This window comes from Scyliorhinus canicula, chromosome 3 (assembly GCF_902713615.1).
Source record: "Scyliorhinus canicula chromosome 3, sScyCan1.1, whole genome shotgun sequence".
In the NCBI taxonomy this organism is placed as follows: Eukaryota; Metazoa; Chordata; class Chondrichthyes; order Carcharhiniformes; family Scyliorhinidae; genus Scyliorhinus; species Scyliorhinus canicula.
The window spans coordinates 239791267-239813334 of NC_052148.1; the positions used below are offsets into that span (position 1 = coordinate 239791267).

The 22068-nt window shown below is 43.2% G+C and overlaps 1 protein-coding gene across 7 annotated transcripts in view; it reads left to right on the forward strand.

The window, feature by feature from the left end:
- Nucleotides 1–22068, forward strand: part of inpp4b (inositol polyphosphate-4-phosphatase type II B) — a 1043608-nt gene that overhangs the window by 932867 nt on the left and 88673 nt on the right. For all 7 annotated transcript variants that reach the window (XM_038792440.1, XM_038792442.1, XM_038792441.1 and 4 more), the window contains 3 exons: nucleotides 646–784; nucleotides 7749–7921; nucleotides 17566–17689. In XM_038792440.1, coding sequence (XP_038648368.1) covers nucleotides 646–784; nucleotides 7749–7921; nucleotides 17566–17689 — 436 coding nt within the window. The remainder of the gene's footprint in view (nucleotides 1–645; nucleotides 785–7748; nucleotides 7922–17565; nucleotides 17690–22068) is intronic.

The window sequence follows — 22068 nt, forward strand, 5'->3', positions numbered from 1 at the left end:
CTAAGACCTATATTTCTGTACATTGGTAATGCACCAAATGTAATATATAACAGATGTTACTTTTCAGTGGTAAATTTTGCATTTTCATAGCAGGCAGTGAATAATTAATTGCACCCACTTTGATACAGTCCCACCCTTTGATAAAATTAATTAGGTACAAAGGCAAACCAGCCATACCTAATTGGAACAGTTTGTTATAATCTCAGCCTCACTAAATAAATTCCTATTACACCAAAGTGACATTTCCATTTTCTATGCCAACCAATCAGATTGTCAATTTGTGAGAAATCCAGGGCAGTTTTGGGATGTATGTGGTCTAGAAGTTAGTTTGAGCTCATTTAATTTAAAACCTTACAGCTGACAGAAAGGAGTTGTACCTACCATTTGGAGATGTGCAGATCCTGATTGAACTACACAGTCTACCGATTTAACTCTACTCCTTCTGAAAGCATCCCTTCTTAAACTTGCGCTTTATGACTATTAGGTTTATGACTGCCTCCATTAAGGCAGTGTTTACTGTAATGAATAATTTTACAAATTTCATGACATGCATAGGATATGTCCAGTCATAGTATAGGATATGTATTAGTCATAATATGGAAAAGCAGCTTTTTGTTCTGGATATAACTTGATTTTTCTTTCTAGGACAGAGTGTGGGTGAATGTGGGGAAGAGTTTGAACTGCATTATTGCAATGGTGGATCGACTGCTTGAACAAAGTGACACTGCGCAAAAATGTGAGATTGAGCCTTCGCCAGTTGATCAAATTGCTGCCTCGACATCTGGTAGGTTTCAAATCATGCAAACCATAGGAAGACATTCCTCAATTTACTTTAAGGTTGATATTTGAGATAGATGACTGTTACTATTTATGATGTGGTGATGCCGGTGTTGGACTGGGATGAGCAGTCTTACAACACCAGGTTAAAGTCCAACAGGTTTGTTTCGAATCACTAGCTTTCGGAGCACTGCTGTGAGTCTCGCTTTAGTCCTGCACAGCTTGTATGCTACTTATTATGACTTTGTCACTATTTGCAAATAAAGTGGGTAGACCTCCATAATTTTTTCTTGCTCATTATCTGTTTCTTCGCTGTTGCCCTGACTGGCAAATACAGTGGATAGACTTTCAGAGTCTTCTTTTTCTGGCTCAGCAAATATATACGAGATAAACCTTCATAGCCTGCTTCTTCTGGCTCAGGAACGAAACTAGATGGATTTTCATAGTCTTCTTTTCTTGTTCATTTATCAGATTACTGTTAACCGATGTCGCAACAAAGTATTGGATTCATCTACCTTTTGTAGAGTGCTATTTCGATTTTCAATCGTGTTGCTAACGGAATGATCAGTTATACCAAATATTTCTACCATATCTGAATAATAGTCGTCAATGTATGAGTTATCTTCTGTATTCGCATATCGGTTAAAATTGTCTTCTTTCATTGCTCTCTTTCTGGAGTCCTTTATTGTCCTCCTTCTGGGGTATTTCATGCTGTAAACTTCTTGTTCAATGGTGCGACAAATGTCTTCTTCAGGTGTTTGTTTAAATTCAGGCTCTGTTCCGCCTAGCGAGGTAAAATTCTTCTGTTTGGTGCCTTTGAAACGTAGTTTTTCGATGCCAGGCATTTTCCTCTTAAGTGGATGTGGCCACAACGTCTCTACGTCATCACGTCAGTGACGTCGTGCGCAAACTTTGATTGCGCATGCGCAAATCGATCCTTGTCCAGAGTACGCTCTTTTTCCAACTGTGCATGCAAAACATCTGCGCATGTGCAGAACATTCAAATGCCAGATCAAATCTTTTTTCAAAACGTGCATGTGCAAACTGGTCCTGCACATGCGCAGGACGGTCAACATGCAAATCGCATTTTTTCTTTCGGTGCGTTTGCGCGAGTTGGCCATTTTTTTGAGCGTGCTGAATTTTAAGCTGCGCCACAGCTTCCACAGAGTTGAAAATTTTCACGCCACTTCTATTTCAAGGGGCTGGTTTAGCTCACAAGGCTAAATAGCTGGCTTTTAAAGCAGACCAAGCAGGCCAGCAGCACGGTTCGATTCCCGTACCAGCCTCCCCGGACAGGCGCCGGAATGTGGCGACTAGGGGCTTTTCACAGTAACTTCATTGAAGCCTACTCGTGACAATAAGCGATTTTCATTTTTCATTTCATTTCATTTTTAGATTCTTTACTCGCACGGAACATTTTAATTAATCTTCCAGCATTTTCTGTTTCTTTTGCAGTTGTTCACAGAGCTTTTCATTTCTTTTAAGCTCACAATTATTATCAAACGTTTCAATGACCACTTCAAACTTACTTTTTGCAACTTCATTCTCAAAGTGAAATGAGTTATACACTTCTATAGTCTGTGGTCCAGCCAAAGCGAATAACAGAGCAATCTTTCGCTTTTTCTGACTGCTTGGAGATTTAAGGCTGAGAGATACTGTTCAAACTTTTGTTTGAAAATTTTCCAGTTCACATCTACATTACCCAATGTCCTGAATGGCCTTGGAGTTTGCAGACCCTCGATGAAGCTTCAGCTCGGTATTTCTCTTTGTGATGCTTCTGGTTGTTACTCTTGGAGTCTGATTGAGATTTCTTTTTTGCATGTTTTTTCTTGCTTCGAACAGAGATTCTTTCTTTCTCCCTGTACCTGACTATTCTACTCTAAGACCAGGCCTGGTACCATGTTATGTTCTCTGTTTTGCTTTACCTGGATGGCTCAGATGCGAGGTCTTGAATAAAGAACAGACTTTTTTAACAAACAAAACTATATATTTATTACAGTGCAAACTAAGATTTGATCACATTCCTAAAGTAGAAGGTTTTTGTATTAAACTATGCTATCTCTAACTAGCAGACTTTCTCAAGTACAACTGCTCTCTCTCTCATGCCTCACTATCTTATTCCAGAATCCCCCAAGTCACATGAGATATATTATATATATATATATATGACTGTTCTGTGGTTCCCTCTAGTGGTAAGAAGCATTATCATTAACTTGTTAACTCTTTACATCCTAGTCAATATACATTTAATTACACATAACAGACTTCACCATGATGCAGGGAGGTTCGTTGCTTGCATGCATGTTCCATTGACATCATATGTCAGCTCTGAGATGTACCATTCCCTCCACCTTCAGCTGGTCTGTGACCATATGCAGCGTATAATGCAGATCAATGCTTGGCAGCCTGGCAACAGTCACGATGCTTTCATTCTATTGCTGCCCACCATTCTATCTGTAATTGAACCACCATGTCAAAGTAGAAGATGGCTATTGTGCATCAAGAGATATCTTTTGATGACGTTGTTCATGACACAGGTGCACAACCCACACACATGTGAGCAACATGCATACAATGAGAGCCATGCTGCTACACCAAATGTGATAGAGCAGACAATTGGTGAGCTGAAATGATGCTTCTGTTAATGGTCTGCTGTAGATGAGCCCTGTAATTACTTAGCAGACTCCATGTCAAAGCCCACATTGCCACATGGCGCACAAACCCACCATCGTGGCACAGTGCCCACCAACAGCCAAAGGGTGACCAACTGAGGAGATGAGGGAAGAGGAGGAATCTATATTGCCCATTTCTGACTGGGCTATCTGTGATCCACTCATTCCACTGCAATATGAGGAAATCCTAATTCCCCATTCATCAACATCACCACATCAGCTCTCCTTCTGAGACTGACCATGGCAGTGGCTGCTGAGACTGACCATGGCAGTGGCTGCTGAGACTGACCATGACAGTGGCTGCTGAGACTGACCATGGCACTGGCTGCTGAGACTGACCATGACAGTGGCTGCTAAGACTGACCATGGCAGTGGCTGCTGAGACTGACCATGGCAGTGGCTGCTGAGACTGACCATGACAATAGCTGTTTTGCCACAACAAAAAATAGAAGTCACCACAAAATAATGTTTCCAAAACAAATGAATGAATTAATTGATGCCATAATCATTGAAACATCAACTATCAGCCCTGGTATGTGCCTGTCTTTGCCTGCCCGAGTGCAGCTGTGCACTGCTACCCCAGTGACTGAAGCATGGCTAGTGGACTCTCACTGCAGCTGGCCTTTCAGGATCCTTTCCTATAGATCTGGGCATAGAAGGCCCGACTTCAGACTGCATCATCTTGGTATGGGTGGCAGAAGTCCGGGCTGGTGTGGTAATGTTGAGAGGACAAATACTGCCATCCTTGAGAAGGGACTGGAGGTTCATGCTGCACACAGCCACCGTCACTCTTCCAGGACAACACCTCAGCAACCCTTGTAATATGGTGCAGAGCAGATTTCTAGACAACTGTGAGAATCTGCAAGTCACTTTGAGCACTGGAATCCACAGCAATGGTGGCAGCAGGCTTGACACTGTGTAGAAGCATGGGTAAGGGAAAATCCGAGCTTCTATGGCAACATCCAGACTTTCGTTGGTTTCAGCCAGTGTTGCAATGGAAGCTGAGACTCTGACCGTCAGATGATGCACCACTACCTGACCCAGTTGTAGTTCTTGGGTATTCAAATGCCCCCAACCCCCACTGGATAACTTATGCTGCCTTTGGTGATGCACCAACTTGCCTTGAAAGAGACAAAGAAGTGTATCAGTGAATGTGTTGATGATGTGCCTGTCATGCTTTAATAGTTGGCAATGTATGCAATCTGTGAAATGTGGGTGTGAAGCTTGCAGCAATGCTCAATGTGTGAGCATGAGGAAAAGCTATGAATGTTAGGAATTAATTGTAATTTTAAAAATGTGTATATATTTTTATTCAACCTTTTCAATTTTATGCATAACAAGAACAATAACAGGTAATAATAAACTCTCCCCCCCCCCCAACCCCCAGAAAACCAAACAGAAATACCACCAGCTGCCCCCCACCCCCCTCCCTAACAACAAGCGGTGACCAGCTTTTTAAACTACAAAATAAACGGTTGCAAACTTTGGCAGAACTCTTTGATTGCTCCCCTCATGGTGTATTTAACTTTCAATAATTCCATAAAATCCTCTAGCCTTTCCGAGGCGTTGGGTGGAGAAGTTGACCTCCAACCTGTCAGCACCCGTCTTCGAGCAATCAGCGAGGCGAAAGCAAGAAGATCTGTCCCTGCCCCAGTCTGCGGCTCTGGCAGGTCTGATACCCAAATATGGCCACAAGGGGACAAGGCTTCAGTTCAATTTGTAGGATCGGCGACATGGTGCCAAAGAAGGAGACCCAGAAGCTCGTGGGCTTCGGACACAACCAGAATATTGGTACATAGTTAGCCGGGCCCCTGTCGCAACATTCAAGCTCATCCTCCACACCTACAAATAGTTGCACATCCTGTGCACTACCCTCATCTCTATCAGCCCTAACTTCGCACACATGATGACGTTGCATTCGCAGATTCTCTCACCACACCCCCTCCTCCAGCTCGCATCCTAACTCCTCCTCCCACTTGGCATTAAACCCCTCCAAGAATACTGCCTTCTCCACTATAAGCCTCCCATAAATCCCCAAGGTACTCCCCTCCTCAATTCCTGCCATGACAAAACCCTCTCCAGCAATGACGAAGGCAGCACCACAGGGAATGTCGGATAGATCTTCAGGAATGAATTTTAATTGATAGAGATTTGTGGCATGTGAGTGAAGGGGCCTTTGAGAAGAATGTGGAGTTTGTGACACAGTTGATGAGATATGATTTTTAAAGATGCTTTCGTTAACCTTGTTCGCTTGTGTGAGGTCATTGAACTTATCGCAGCCCTGCATCTAGGTCCTCGGAGCGTGACACCTGGATTTGACTGCTACGGCTATCAGCTTGTTTTGCCTTTGCAAAGAAGTTTGTCTCGAGGGCTTCCTGATCCCCAATGGATGTAGCACATTTCTCCTCCTCTGCTCCTCATCCACTAAGGCATCCAGCAGAGAAGCCTAGAGCACACTCTCTTCCCTATTGCTTCATAATTAACTTTCTTTCTCGTTCAGACTCTTCCACAAACAGTGCCAGCATCTATTTCAGCCAGAGTGCACTTCCCCTTTAATAGGTGGAGGCGAGCTTCAAGAAGTGCTCACCTTACCCAAACCTGGGCCCTCTATTGAAACGTGCAGCTACTCAACATCATGCTTAACCCTGGCTGCACACAGCAATTGGGCAAATTAGCAGGCAGCACAAAGTCGGAGTGATGCCTGCATTGGAAACAACAGGCGCTAGTTAATCATGCATCGCAATCCTACATCATTTAAAGGGGCAAGTCAATTTTTCTCCCTCGGACTTGTAATTGCAATTTAATACCTTTACTGAAACATATTAATTTGGTTATAATGCATATGCAAATAATGCTGCCCCACTCTCTAATTCAGTAAAGAAAATCCATTAAGAAGCAGCCCTTCTGTGACTGTCCAGCTTAAACACTTCAATAAAAAATGGAAAGGTGAATTAATATTTTTTGAGTGTTGTAAGAAATGAAGCACTCTGAAATTTGTTCCATGGCACTAATAAAATGCCAAATACTAGGCAAATGAAAGGACAGGTGACAATGAAACCTGTGGGACCAGTGCAAGTGCAATGCAGTCATATGTTCTTGGGACATGGGAATGATTTCTGGACCCAAAAAAGCCTGGCAGCCAAAACAAAGCCAGATTCAATCTAAGAGTGCAACAGTATTGTGAATCAAAGTTAGGAAAAGGCAGGACAGTAACATACAATTATATAAAGCCTTTCACCTGGATAAGCTTGCCAAAGGATCTCATTCACAAAGGAATAATCAAAGAGGGGTACTTGACTGGGCAGAACAGTTAGCAAACAGGTTGATGGCAACAGCAGTGGGAAATATTTAAATATGCAATGGGTGTACCAACATATTCTCATACAGTAGATACAAGGTGCATCAGAGAATACAATTCCATGGACTAATTAAGAGATAAATACGTTTAAAAAAGACAGTTGGAGTTAACAATACTCATTGCAGAAGGTAGAGCTACAGCGGCGATTTTGGTTTTTCACAGGTGGTTGCAGAAATGAGAATAGATCCACTGGAGGCAGATATGAAACAATTACTGCAGATAGCTGCCAAATGCGAATTGTTTTGAATTTTTAAAAAAACACGGGAATGTTTCAAAATAAATAAGTCACTGGATTGTGATGACATGCACCCTCAGCCTTCAAAAGGAGCCAGGGAGAGAAAGTATTGAGGCTTTTATCGAGAGAACAAGGAACGATTATTTCTACTTGTTGGAGAGTCAGTGAAGAGGGATTATCAGTTCAACTTATCACTGAGAACATTTGGGATAAATTCCTCTCATTGCAAAATTTTGGAAGCAGCTGAGACAGACTATTTCATCTTTTAAGCACACGTTTGATGAATAGCTGAATCCAAGGTTCTGGGTTGAACAAGACAGTGGAGTTAATTCTAAAATTCTCCAGCCACGACTTGAGTTAAATTTGGTTTACAACATTATCTGAACCATTTAATATGTGATTGGCTAAATCTCATCCCTTATTTATTTTGGTCAACAACTTTGCTGCTGAAAACTTTTATTTTACAGAGGATTTTATTTTTTAGTATGTCCACCAAATATAATTCCTTTAAACTAATATAATTGTGAGACGGCAGTATAATTCAAATGTGGGGAAAATAAATGGGCACCATGGCTACCTTGAAATAAGTCATGGTTTTACTGTATTTCTGTTATTTTATAATTGTCTTGCATTTATTTATGTAAGAACAGAGCAGTGGTCTTAAACTGTGGTTTGCTAACACTCTGTGCTGGATTTATTTTGTAAGATGACTGGTATGAAGGGCTGTACCCTCTGGTAGTTACTTTAAAGGACTGCGTCGAGGAAGTGATTGACAGAGCAAAGAAGGCCATGGTGTTTGTTCTTCTTCAAGATTGTGGCTCCAATATACCTCAGGCCCTGGCATTGCATCAGAGGAGAGATGTTGTCTTCAGCCAAGCAGTAAGTGCATGTTTCATCACCTCATAATGCAGCACAAAAAATGAATGAGATAAATTAGATGGTCTGAACTAATTTGATGATATTTCCACTACATAAAGCAGGAACGGGGGCTCATGATAATCAAGCACACACTGCTCATATTATCGAAAGCCTCGGGGTGCGGCATTCTAAAATCATCGTTGATGACAAACATTTGCATTAACTTGTTTCCCTCCAGTCTTCTCCCTTACCCTCGAGCATATTTATCACCACAAGGATAGCAATTTCCACAAGCATAGCTGTGCTCAAATATCTGGGTTAAAAAAACGTCATGTATGTGTAAGCCTAGGTGGTGAATACCTGACTCCCCGGCAGTATTACAGCCTTGTCTAGTTTTGTACTCCTCCAGCGCACAGCTGTGAACACATTCTAGTAGGAACTCCTGATAATGATTAGTATTCTGTCGTCTTACCTATTTATCCGAGGGGCACTGCAATCAATTGTAGCCAGGCTGAGATGAAAGAATTTAACACGCATCTGCAATTGAAGGTGGAACGATGCTATTCTGTATGGATTAGTACCAGCCTAGTACATGCATTTTCCTACTGAGCCACTGGGACATTTATTCAGATGTTAATTTGAAGTGTACATAAACCGGAGAGGTTATACTCGACTCCCAGGTTATGGGATTTCTGTTTGCTGGGATATTGAGTACCTGCTTAGCACTAGACTGGCAGGGAGTTCATTTTTGTCTTGGCAAGTGTCGTAGCACTTGAATAATGAAGCATCTCAAATCGGATCGTACATCTCATAAGGGATTCTCCTATTGCCAGAGCTTTATCATACAGAATTTTAAATTCCTTTTCTCATTCCTGATCCCAAAACGAATGAATCCATCTAAAACTACAAGAGGAGAAAGTCTTTAAAACATATGACCATTTTGTTGGTGGGATTTGCTGGGGTTTTCTTTGACACAGACATGTCATTTTCCCTTCACACCATTTACTGTGGGGCACCTTACCACTCTGGTACAGTAAAGAAAATATTTTTCAATGAAACAGAGGCTTATGATCTTGGTCAACCGAACAATAGAGAAACATGTCCAGAAATAAAACGATTGAGAAATATGTCCAGAAACGAATCATGATAGTAAAAGATAGAGACCAATTCTGAAAACAAAATTGAGGTCGCAGCAGAAAAAGGCAAATGTCTTGAAATAGCTGGGTCTTTTTGAGCCCTCCAGGCACTGAGAAACACCCCGCACATACTTTGTTCAGCGGACTTTAACTCAAGTCTGCTGAATTGCACCCATAATATTTTGTAATGTAATGGCCTCCGAAAATCTAGCAGACACATCCATTATGCTCAACAAATACTGATTCCCACTTTTCATCTTAGGAAGAGGTCCTAAGCAATCAATTAGGACCCTAGCAAAAGGTTCCTGAAAGCCGGAATGGTTATTAAGGGTGCTGGTTTGATTACCACTTGAGGTTTTCCTATCACCTGAGATGTGTGACATATACGGCAAAATTCAACTACATCCTTATGCAGTCCAGGCCAATAAATTTGTTTTGTATTTTGGCTTGATTTTTCCTTACTCCTAAATGACCCCCTATTGGAACCTCATGTGCTACCCATATAACTTACTTTCCATAACCCAGCAAAAATACAATTTGATGAACTTCTGCTCATTTCTCATCTACCAGAATTTCTAACGGTCTCCACTCCCCATTAATACATTATTTCTTTTTTTTTTAAATATAGAGTACCCAATTATTTTTTCTCCAATAAAGAGGCAATTTAGCATGGCGAATCCCCTAACCTGCACATCTTTGGGTTGTGGGGGTGAACCCCACGCTGACATGGGGAGAATGTGCAAACTCCACATGGACAATGACCCAGTTCTAGGATTCGAACCCAGGTCCTCAGCGCCACAGCCCCAGTGCTAACCACTGTGCGACATGCCGCCCTTTAATACATTATTTGTAATGTATTAACACTCCGGTATACACTCTCAGAATCCATTTTGATATATGCTTCTGGTGTAACTGCTTTATCTCAGAATCCTGCTGAAATTGTACTAATTTTCCTGAACAAAAGATACCCATTTCATCTTCCACCTGCTCTTGTTCTTTATCAACCATCTGGTCAAAATTGGTTTTCCAAGGTTTGAATGTGAGCTTCTGCCAAGGAAGGAACATTTTCAACATTTAGGATTCTTTCCTCCTTTCCATAAAGCCTTTTATCAGTATTTTGCAGCTCGGTCTCATTGGCACTTAGATTCAGTGTCAGCAAGCCAAATTTCTCGTCAAATACACTGATATAGTTAATTTTCACAGTCATCATCTGCAGCGCCTTTCGAAGGCGCCGGGTCAAGAGCCCACTCGAGAACCAGGACCCCAAATTGAGAACCACACCCTTTAATCGCCTGATGTCGTAGAATTCTTCAACATTTTTTCTCCAAAATTCACCCAAAAATCTTCTAGGGACATCCCATGAAATGAAATGAAATGAAATGAAATGAAAATGGCTTATTGTCACGAGTAGGCTTCAATGAAGTTACTGTGAAAAGCCCCTAGTCGCCACATTCCGGCGCCTGTTCGGGGAGGCTGTTACAGGAATCGAACCGTGCTGCTGGCCTGCTTGGTCTGCTTTCAAAGCCAGCGATTTAGCCCTGTGATTTAATCCCGGATTAGGCAAGTATGTGCCATGCAAACAGGATAAAGGAAGGATTATAAAAAGAGTAGCGCCAGAGGCTTCGGAAAAGCTGCTATTCCCATGCCAACGTCACATGGTCCGACATCGTAGGCACAAATCACGTCCAACCTGATGTCGAGACAAGGCCATTGAATCTCATGGGAGGCCACTCATGAAAATTGTGATGCTCAAAATGCCTCATGGGATTTAATGGAGTCTCGCAAGATGTCGCTAGCTGGATCTCGTTCTCACTAGGCGTGATCCAGATCAGCATAAATGGCTCATTTGAATACGCACAGCGGGATTCTCCCGACACCCAGGACCTAACATCCATGTCTGAGAGACCTCATCAGGGCCCCCTTTAGTACTGGTTTCCACAAACGTGGGCTAGTCGTAATGGCAACTGGGGAGGTCTCCCAGGCCATGAGAGACCCCTAGGTGGTCAGGGGCAGGGAGGCACCCTGGCACTCCCTCTGGCACCCAGGCAACTTGACACTGCCAGTATGGCATCGGCACCCTGTCACTGCCAGAGGTGCCTGGGTGGCACTGCCAGGGGGGTGGGGGAGGCAGGGCCACTGGCAGGCTGCCAGGGTGGCAATGTCACGGTTCCCAGGTGCCAGGTTGGCACTTCCAGTGATCGTGCCCACGGTGGACTTACCAGGGTTGAGGGGGTGTTACCAGGGGCTTCTGTTGGGGGGGTCAGGGGAGCCATGAAAATGGAGGGTGGGCTGAACGTCATGGCGGGGGGGGGAGAGCGGGACAGGCAGACAAAATGGCGCCCTGATCTGGCAGGACCATTCCCTGCTGGGCTCGCCAGCATGAGAGGACTCTAAGTGCAGCCTCGGCAGGGAGAAACTCCCTGAGGCCAAACAAAGTGGCAACGAGCCACTAAATTGCCGCGTGTCTCTCTGCGCTGCAGACGCCGTGAAACACTCCACTAAACGGTCCAAAACCAGACAATATATCTTATGGTTAAATCGCGTCCTCATTTTGCAAAAAAGGAATTATACACATTTCAAATGTAACTGCTGAGTTTCTTTTCCAAGGAAGCCAAGAAGCTTCTGCAGTTTTCCAGACTCTAAATCTGGAATGATATTTTTGGCTGTTACTTGATAATTTAATTGGCTGCTAATCACTTGAGGTGTGAAATAATCATTGTAGACTGCATGGATTGATTAGACATTTGTCGGCAAAGCTAATAATATCCTGCAGATCAAATTCGGCTTGTGGAAAACCAAAGTAAAAGACATTTCTATTCCTTGCGGATTTAAAAAAAAATTGAAGATTAGCAACTCCATTTCTAAAGGCAGAAAAAAATCCTGATTAATATTTTATAAGCTGCTATACAGCAACTATCAAAACCAAAAATTTAAAACATCACAATTTGCCTCTCTGGTTATCTCCACATTTTAAGTAAGACATTGTAGTGCTGTTCTACTTAATAATGGAATAATGTTTTAACTAAAGAACAAATCAGCTGATGAATATTTGTCAATGATACAAAACCTACTTTTCGAATAAAACTTTGTCAACTATGTACATTGAGTATGTTGACTACACCAACGTATTGGACAATTTTCTGTTTCAAAATTTTGCTTCAAAATTTAATTTCTTCCTATTTATATTCCACCACGTACAATTCTATCATAACATATCCCAACAAATAAAATTCTCCAAGATGCAACTGGAAGATAATTATTCAACCACTTCATTACATACCTCTCAAAATAAAATTTACTAAAAATGGAAACTATTTACCAGAAACAAATCACAATCACACAAAAATCTTCTCTCCATCGAAAGAACTTTAACTACCACTGGGTCCCCGCTGGGTCACTGTCTGTGCGGAGTCTGCACGTTCTCCCCCTGTCTGCGTGGGTTTCCTCCGGGTGCTCCGGTTTCCTCCCACAGTCCAGAGATGTGCAGGTTAGGTGGATTGGCCATGATAAATTGCCCTTAGTGATCAAAAAGGTACGGAGGGTTATTGGGTTACGGGGATAGGGTGGAAGTGAGGGCTTAAGTGGGTCAGTGCAGCCCCGATGGGCCAAATGGCCTCCTTCGCACTGTATGTTCTATGTTCTACAATAGCAAACAAGAATGCAATCTTCTGACATAAAAGCAAATTGCTGTGGAATCTGAAACAAAAACAGAACCTCAGCAGGTCTAACAGCATCTGTGTAGAGAAAACAGAACTAATAAAGCTGCCAAAGAGCCTCCCAGGGTTGTTCCAGAGTCATTGTTTTGATCCTTTGCTCATCCTGAATTCTGTCCCTTTGTTTTGTGATGTACACCCAACTAGCCAACTCCACATATTTGGAAGACCCACGATCTGGGATGAGTATTCCCTAAGGGATGACAATTCCCGAGAGCTGCTGTCCAGTCAAAGATCTAATTAATTTGCAAATTAGCCAGCAGGTTCTTGTTAGTCTTGGATTCCTAATGCCTGGCGCAACATCTACATGCGCTAGCTAACTGAATTACACAGCAGCATTGGACGTGGTAGCAGGAGTAGGCCATTGGCCTTTCAAGCCTGCTCTGCCATTCAATAAGATTATGGCTGACCTTTTCTGATCTCAAATCCACTTTTCTGTCTGTCCCTCCCATAACCCTTGATTCCCTTGTCCATTAAAAATCTGTCTAATGCAGCCATAAATAAATTCAATGACCCAGCCTCCATTCTGGGGAAGAGATTTTCATGGACTAATAACCCTCCAATTAAAAAAAAATCTCCTCTTCTCTGCTCTGGAAGGGACACCTCTAATGTTTAAACTATCATCCGTAGTTCTAGTCTCCCCCATAAGAGGAAACATCCTCCTGGGCAGCATGGTAGCACAGTGGTTAGCACAGTTGCTTCACAGCTCCAGGTTCGATTACCGGATTGGGTCACTGTCCGTGCGGAGTCTGCACGTTCTCCTGATGTCTGCGTGGGTTTCCTCCTGGTGCTCCCGTTTCCTCCCACAGTCCAAAGATGTGCAGGTTAGGTGGATTGGCCATGATAAATTGGCCTTGGTGTCCAAAAAGGTTAGGTGGATTTACTGGATTACGGGGATAGGGTGGAAACGTGGGCTTAAGTAGGGTTCTCTTTCCAAGTGCTGGTGCAGACTCGATGGGCCGAGTGGCCTCCTTCTGCACTGTAAATTCTATGATTCTATGGTACCCATTCTATCAAGTTCCCTCAGAATCTTATGTGTTTCAATAAGATCATCTCTCATTCTTCAAAACTCCAATAGCCCAGTCTGTTTGACCTTTCTTCGTAAAATTAACCCAATGAATGAGCTGAGTGAACATTCTCGGTGCTGAGTGAACATTCTCGGTACTGCTTCTAATGCAGCCATCTCCTTTTTCAAATGAGGAGACCAAAATGGTTCACAGTATTCCAGATGTAGCTTCACCAAGGCCCTATACAAATGCAGTAAAGCTTCCCTACTTTTATATTCATTTCCCTTGCAATAAACTCCATACTTAAATTCTACAATGACTTACTCATTTGAGATAAATAGGTAGGAAATGGACCAGGTAGTAACTAGGCAGAACGTGGGCAGAGCCTTGACATAGTGAACAGAAATGCTTTGATCGGAAATACTCTGGGAAGCATCAGGACTCCGCTTGCAATGTCTGCATCACACTGTCCACCACCAGCCGAATACAAATATTTGAGCAACACCATGGGGGAATTCCCCCCAAAAGTGACAAAGCGTTATTTTGGGCACGAGAAATGGTGAGAGTCCTACTGACTGTGTCGGCATGATTTCCATCGCAATCCATCCACACACAGCCATTTGTTCGGAGCCTGGGGAGATTCCTGCCAGGAAGAGAAGTGAATGACCTAAAGTCGCTGGCCAGACCAGCTCCTCGGAGACTGGGGCGGCATTTTTAAAGGGCACCCTGATCTCCAGACTACCCTACAGAAGCCCCCCACCCCCAAACTCACCGGCAGAAACGCCCCTCCTTCCCCCCCCCCCCCCCCCCCCCCATCACTTGTACTAGTGCCCCACATGACCAAGACCTCTCTATGGGGTTGCAAAGGGTCCCCTCTCTTTAGACACCCCCCCCCTCATCACCTCTCCTTTCATAACCATGCCCCCTCTCAGGCCCTACACCTTGGCTGTGCACCTTGGCACCATGGCATTACCCCCTTGCACCCTGGCTCCTTAGCACCTTGGTGCCAACCTGGCATGGTCATCACGCCTGGTCTCTGTTGATGGATACCAGTTTGTATCCGGTGCCCTGTGCCGGGAGCATTGCGTTCCGTTCAGCGCCTGGCGCGAACCCCATTTAGGGAGAATAGCGGGAGGTGCACTGAATGCGGGGAGGGGGTGAATTGCTCTCCATGAAAGAGAAATTTATTCTAAACACTGATATTTGCACGGACATTGGTATTACAATTTGTGCCAATCATCAAAGATTCCATCATTTCTATTACGCATTTTGAATGTAATTTCATCCTGTGGTTATTCCCTAAATTGAAATCATCACAATAATGCAGCAATGATGAACCATTGCAATGAGTAAACAGATTGTCATTACATTAGCTACCCTGTCCCTACAAGTCATTTCAAAATGATAGCACTTCAACTAGTGATACGCATGAGGCCTGTGTGAGCTGCCTGTGCAAAATCACTTGGAAAAGTGACTCCATATTGAGATAACAGATTCCTTCAGCACATCTAACTTTCATGTTATGTTCAAAAGCTCAACATACAAATCCCTCATGCCTATATTTTCAGAAGTACCGCCACTTTCATCTTTTGCAGCTGCTTCTAATAAGAAAATAACGCCAAGGTGAACTTATTTCAATCTGAGTTTTTAGAACCTGGAATATTCTATCGCAAGTAGCTATCCAGGCAAAGGCAATTCAAAGGGAAGTTGAATAAGTATTAGAAAAGAAAGAATGGGAATTGTTATGGAATTGCAATAGGCTGTAGCTGAAGAATGAAAATGAAATGAAAATCGCTTATTGTCACAAGTAGGCTTCAAATGAAGTTATTGTGAAAAGCCCCTAGTTGCCACATTCCGGCGCCTGTTCGGGGAGGCTGGTACGGGAATTGAACCCGCGCTGCTGGCCTGCCTTGGTCTGCTTTAAAAGCCAGCTCTTTAGCCCTGTGCTAAACCAGCCCCTGGTACAATGGGCCAAATGGTCTCATGCGCTGTAAAGCTAATGACTGCCTGCTGCTTTTGCTAATAGGGAAGTAGGTGGAAGCATAACTTTGTGCGTTCTCTCATACTGTTGCACATCAGTTTGTAAATACACACCCGTACCAAAATTTGCACAGCATTGTTTTATCAGTTAAAACCAAAAACCAGGAGCTCTAAGGACTCACTTATACATAATGAACTGACATGCTCAAATTACACATTAATTGTTGCACAACGGTCTCGTCTGCCACCTAGAGAGCTGGCAAGAGCCCAGGGTGACCTCTTTGAAGGAAGGCCATCAAATTAACTGGACAACAGCTGGTCTTCGCAGGGGTTAAGGATCCTGAGGGAAGAACCCCTGGCTTCCTAGAGTCACAGGCCAGTCAGAGGCCAGCAGCTCTTCATTCCTCGGCAGCACCACCAGGGAAATGGTAGCTATTTTCTATACTACACCAGCCAGGTTTACAGCAGCGGGGTGAGTAGGTGATCAATGGGCTTACCTGGCACAGTCCTAATCGGAATGAAGGCAGGGAAGTGACAAGTTCCCCACCACCCGCCTGATCAAATGTTTTCCCCACCATCAAACCCGCCAATGGGGAAGGCATTGAATTCCACCTTAAGTGTGTGCAAAGTAGCCTGAAGATTTCTTCTATTCTGTGTGATATGCTGACATTGAGAGAACCCAAACATAAGCAGTTAACAGGTCCTAAGTGATTGTGCATAGGGGCTTGATCAACACAAGTAAAACTGGGTTTAAACTATCTGAAATACTCTGAAACAAAATATTTGACAGTACCAAGCAAAGCTTCCTTCTGAAATAGTGCCACAGGGTGAGTAAGTACAGTGTATAAAACTTACTCTCACATCCATACTTTGCTACTTTCCCGATATTGCAATAGTTGTTACACTTCTAAAGCATTCATTGGCTCTGAAGCACTTTGGGAAGTCCAGAAGTTATGAAAAGCACTAGTTAAATGCAAGTGCTTTTTATCAATCTATTGGAAGAAGTTGAAGGAAATAGAATTATGATTAAACACAACGCATCTGACAACACAATGGCAAAGTGTGTTGACATGACATTTTCTACAGGTAAAGAATCTGAGGTCATATCTGGTGAGTTGCTGTTCTCGGGTATGCCACAAGGAGATTTGGAATCGAGGCTAGGTTATTTTCCCACACACTTTCACATCAGTTGGCTCCCTTGCAGTTTAGCAGTGCCTTGGGAGCATTAGTCATTGTCACATCTACACTATAATGAGTACAAATTGAGATCTTATATTTCATCGTACTGTATAACACTTTCCAAGAGGATCACTGCACATGGAAACCAAACAGATTTTTAAGGAATAAAAGGAGAAAATGCTCGACCGTGAAAGGTCATGGATCTGAAATATTGGCTCTGTTTTTCCTTCCATATATGCTGCCAGAGCGGCTCAGTATTTCCATCATTTTCTCCTTTCACTTCAGATTTCCAACATCTGCAGATTTCTTCTTACTGTTGTACTAGATTTTATAAGGGCACAACATCATCTTAATGGGAAGTTGTTGTGCTGATGTATGGACAATGCTTATCGTAACCATCATTTTCCTAGTTCTAGCGAAATTTTCATATTTCAGAGAAGAGCTTCTTCCCTATTCTGGAAAATGAATATGATTTGTCTCTCTCTCAGTTTGTAATGGATAGGGATAACAACACTGTTAATTTCATCCTATTTGATCACAATTTCTTCAAGACTGAATGTAAATATGTCTGCAAATGATATTGTTGATAAATAATAAAAATTACTCCATATATTTTAAAACAAATACCTTATTAGTTTTCTTCCCTTTAGCTTGCGGGCCTCGTCTGTGGTTTTGTGATCAAGCTGCACACGTGTTTACATGACCAGGGCTTCCTATTGCAGCTTCACACTGTGGGTTTACTGGTGCAGTTTGAAGGTCTTCTCAGCACATACAGTGAGTAACACATCTTGTTTTATCAGCATACACTGATTAACTTCGGGAAAGCTCTTTCAGGTTAAGGTGCTTGTTGGAGATGGCCAATTTATCCTGCTGATGGTCAGAACACAGATTACAAGAGCACAGTAGCACAGTGGTTAGCACTGTTGCTTCACAGCGCCAGGGTCCCAGGTTCGATTCCTGCTTGGGTCACTGTGAGTGCGGAGTCTGCACGTTCTCCCCGTGTCTGCGTGGGTTTCTTCCGGGGACTCCAGTTTCCTCCCACAAGTCCTGAAAGACGTGCTTGTCAGGTGAATTGGACATTCTGAATTCTCCCTCTGTGTACGCGAACAAGCGCCGGAGTGTGGCGACTAGGGGATTTTCACAGTAACTTCATTGCAGTGTAATGTAAGCCTACCTGTGACAATAATAAAGATTATTATTATTACTTAACATAATAGTGAAGTGCTGAACTAGGCTAATAAGGCACTCCATGGATAACAAGTAATGGCTGAGCAAAATGCGATACCATGGTCTGTAGTTCCTTGCCTCAAACATGTGAGTCCTGGACAAGAAACAATTACACTGTGTATGAATATATCAAACATGAATCTCTCAACCTGCCTTATGAAGATATATTGGATAATTTTACTCTAACTGTTTACTCTTCATGATTTACTTGCAGAGTTTAATTCTCTTAATGGAACTAACGTTGGATTAATTATTGCAACAATACAAACCAGACCTAATGTAATATTTATTTTTGGCATAAAGTAAATGTTGCAAGGTGTTAGGCATAGCTGAGTGGACCTTATCAATGTATTCATAGTCTTAGGTAGTTCAGCAGTAAGTTTTTATTAACCACTAAAAACTATGGGCAGAGTTTTCCAGTTCAGTGACTAAGGGCGGAATTCTTCCATTTTGAGACTAAGTGCCGTGGTGGGAGCCGGAATGTGGAGTGTTTCCCGATATGGAGGCTGGAGGGAAAAAACAACAAATCTTCTGACTCCGACTTCATTAATTATGCACTCAGGTGTTTTATGCTGTATTTAGTGGCGGGGCAGGCCCAGATGGCACGTAGTCCGCCATTGCATCTGGGTGGCATATTGAAAAGACATCCAACATCACTGACGCACTATTGTAGAACCAAGTTGGACGTTCTGAAAATGAAGATCTCTGGGAGCACTCTGAGAGCAGAAGATGGGCCTCATGAGAACGGCGATGGATGTCCAGGAATATTCTGAGGCTGGATGATGGACCCCCCCCCCCCCCCCCGGAGCTCTTCCCCAGGGCACCTGATCTGGAAGGTGCACCTGCAGATACACCCCTGGCCCGCAGCTGTGGTGTTCTGGGGATCAGGGTTGCAGTCAGCCTCCATCCTGAACTCCAGAGCCATTGTTTCGGTGAGTCCCGACAACTACACGCTATGTTGTTTCAAACATGTTTCATACCAGCATGCTTTCCAGCCGTTTTTTAGAGTACCCAATTCTTTTTTTTTCCCAGGTCAGGGGCAATTTAGTGTGACCAATTCGCCTACCCTGCACGCTTTTTTGGGTTGTGCGGTGAGACCCATGCAGACATGGGGAGAATGTGCAAGGTCCACACGCACAGTGACCGCAGGGCTGTGATCGAACTCGGGCCTTCATGCTGTGAGGCAGCAGTGCCAACCACTGTGCCACCGTGCTGTTCCTAGGGGTTCATTCCTTCAACTACATCCCATTAATGAGATGAAAATGAGGTTCAGGCAGGCCTCTGGTGGGTTTTTCAACCCGCCATGGCGTGCATCAGCAGAAGATCCTGCTGGAGAGCGGGATGGCTGAACACGTTCTGATAATTAATAACAGAACCACAAGGAGCACATTGAATCTCATGGCCAGCAAGACAGGAAGTGGCCAGCCCTGCCATCACCTCGTAGGCTCCAATGTCCAGGTGCCATATTTGAATGGCAGGCAGACACCCAATCAATCTTCCACAATGCTCCCTGAGGGGGAACAAGATTCCGCTGCATAATGAGCATTAATGAGATGCAAACAGCGTTCCCGACATAGATCTCTGGAACACCCAACCTGCCTGCAAACCGCCATGAAAGTCAGGAGAACAAGATTCCAACTAAATTGTCCTCTCGCTAAATCTTGTCTCCCACCTACCACAATGCCTGCTGCTGGCGGATGGGGACAATTCCACCCATTATGCAAAGCTATAGTAAAAGAGGAGCTGTGTTTGCTTCTACACACGGCTCTGTCCAACATACTGACTCCTAGGTGCGGATTATGCATTCTCTTACATCATTTTGTGGGCAATACTGTGTTCAGTCCCACGGTAACCGTATCAGGTAATGTGTCAGACACTTATAACAAGTAAACACATGCACTATCTGATTGACAGTAATAACTATAAATACCAGGGCCCTGAAGTCACACAATGGAAACTGGCCTTGTGGAAAATTCCCGCGCCCATTTAAGGGAGATGGTAATTAATTTTTAACAGGTTAATGCTTCTGTTAAAATAAAGAGAATTTTTAGATGACTGCATCAGCATAAGTATCCTAAGATAAAATGTCAGAGTTTGGATTGAAGCATTCTCATTTATAGTGCTTTCCAGCATACATACACTGACTATGTGGCTTTTTCTACTGTATCTGCAAAGATGTTTTTAATATATATTTTTGCAAATGAAATCCAGATGACCAAGCTTTCTGATATCACACCCGAAGCGCTGCAGTCACAGATCCAGCTTTTGAACGCTGTGCTTAATCCATTAGGATAAATAACAGAAAGTGCTGTTAGTTTATGGTTCTTTTCTAATTAGCATATTTGTACAGGCTTTTTTCAAATGCATTCAGCTTTGGATATTCCCCCAGTACATTGCTCTTCCCCTGTGTCACTGGATTAAAATGTGCACATATACTGACCAGGGAAGTCGGTCAAGAAATTGAGAGGGAACATTTTAGAATGAAGGAAATGGAAGCACTGTGTTCAGACGACTTGCCAAATGGGAGTGTTTTCACAGTTAATTTATCACAATCCACCAGCTATCATCTAAGAAAATCTGCCAGTTATTTCCTTTGGATGGGGAGTTGGTGATTTAAAAGTGTCACTGATATATTGAGGAGAGATTTTTCAAGAAATGTCTTTGTCTGGAACGTTGTTGAAGAATGGAATGTTTTGGCAGAGGGAATGGTCAAAGCAATTATCACTGCATGTTCCTAGGAAGAATTGGATAGATATTTGAAACACAAGAAGGTACACAGCTCTGGAGAGGAAGTGGGATTCGTTTCAGATTGTTCTTGCAAAGAGTTTGTTCAGCAATGGTGGGAGAAATAGCCTAATTTTGTGCCTTAATTTCTATAGCATTTGAAGTGGATGTGGCACAAGATTTTTTTAAAAAGCAAGATAACTTACTGCTTTTAAAGCATTACTTAAGAATGATGCTCTAACATAAACTAATTCAAACGTTTTATCTGAGGATACAATTTTTAAATTATTAGTTATAAATAAAAAATAAAAACTTGTCAGAGATTCATAGTCTTTTGGTTAGGATTGCCACTGTCACTATTTTTCAAGATGAATGCTAAAATGCTTAGCTTTAGCTCCCAGTAACTTCCTCCGCTTCACTTCAAATACAACGGAATTGTGAGATCATGGCTGGGAATTTCCTCGGAGGTGCTCCGTCTTCAACACTAGAAGTACTCCAGTGATAAGAACCCTGCTGATGTTAAATGTGAGGGTTTCCCAAAACTCAGAAGGGTAACTTGGAACACCGGTTCTTAGTGGTGTATGCTTTCAATTTGGTATAACGTGAGAAAAGATACACAAACCAGGGAGGAACAGAGTCATTTTGCGATCAATTAATAAAGAGTATTTATTAAGTTAAAAGAAAACACTACAAGAAAGATTATAATGCAGTGCAACAATACACGTAACTACACTGAAGGCTATACACACAATGGGCTAAATGCCCCGCCTCCGGCCACCCGTAGTGGAGTTCCTGGTGAGCCTGAAAATCCAGATTAGGGAAAAAACTATTCTGATGCTCTGCACCACCCCCCCCCCCCCCCCCCCCCCCCCAACTCCCACTAGTGGCGGGATCGAGTTTCATGCCCGTGTACCAGTGGGAGGATGCAATGGGTCCAATATGTTGAGGAGAGACTTTACAAGAGGTGTCTTTATCTGCAAGGTTGTTGGAGAGTGGATTGCTTTGTGCGCCGGCATCGTATTCTCCGAGCCGGCATGATTCTCCGGTTCTCTGGGCAAGGAATCATGTGGTCATGAATTAGGCATGGGAAAACGGGTGCCTAGCACGGTGGACCTCGCGGTGGGCCAAGGAGTTAACTCCTTAAGTGAGTTGACCCCAAAGTCCATTGAAGGGCCACCCTCCTCCTTTCCCCCCACCTGACA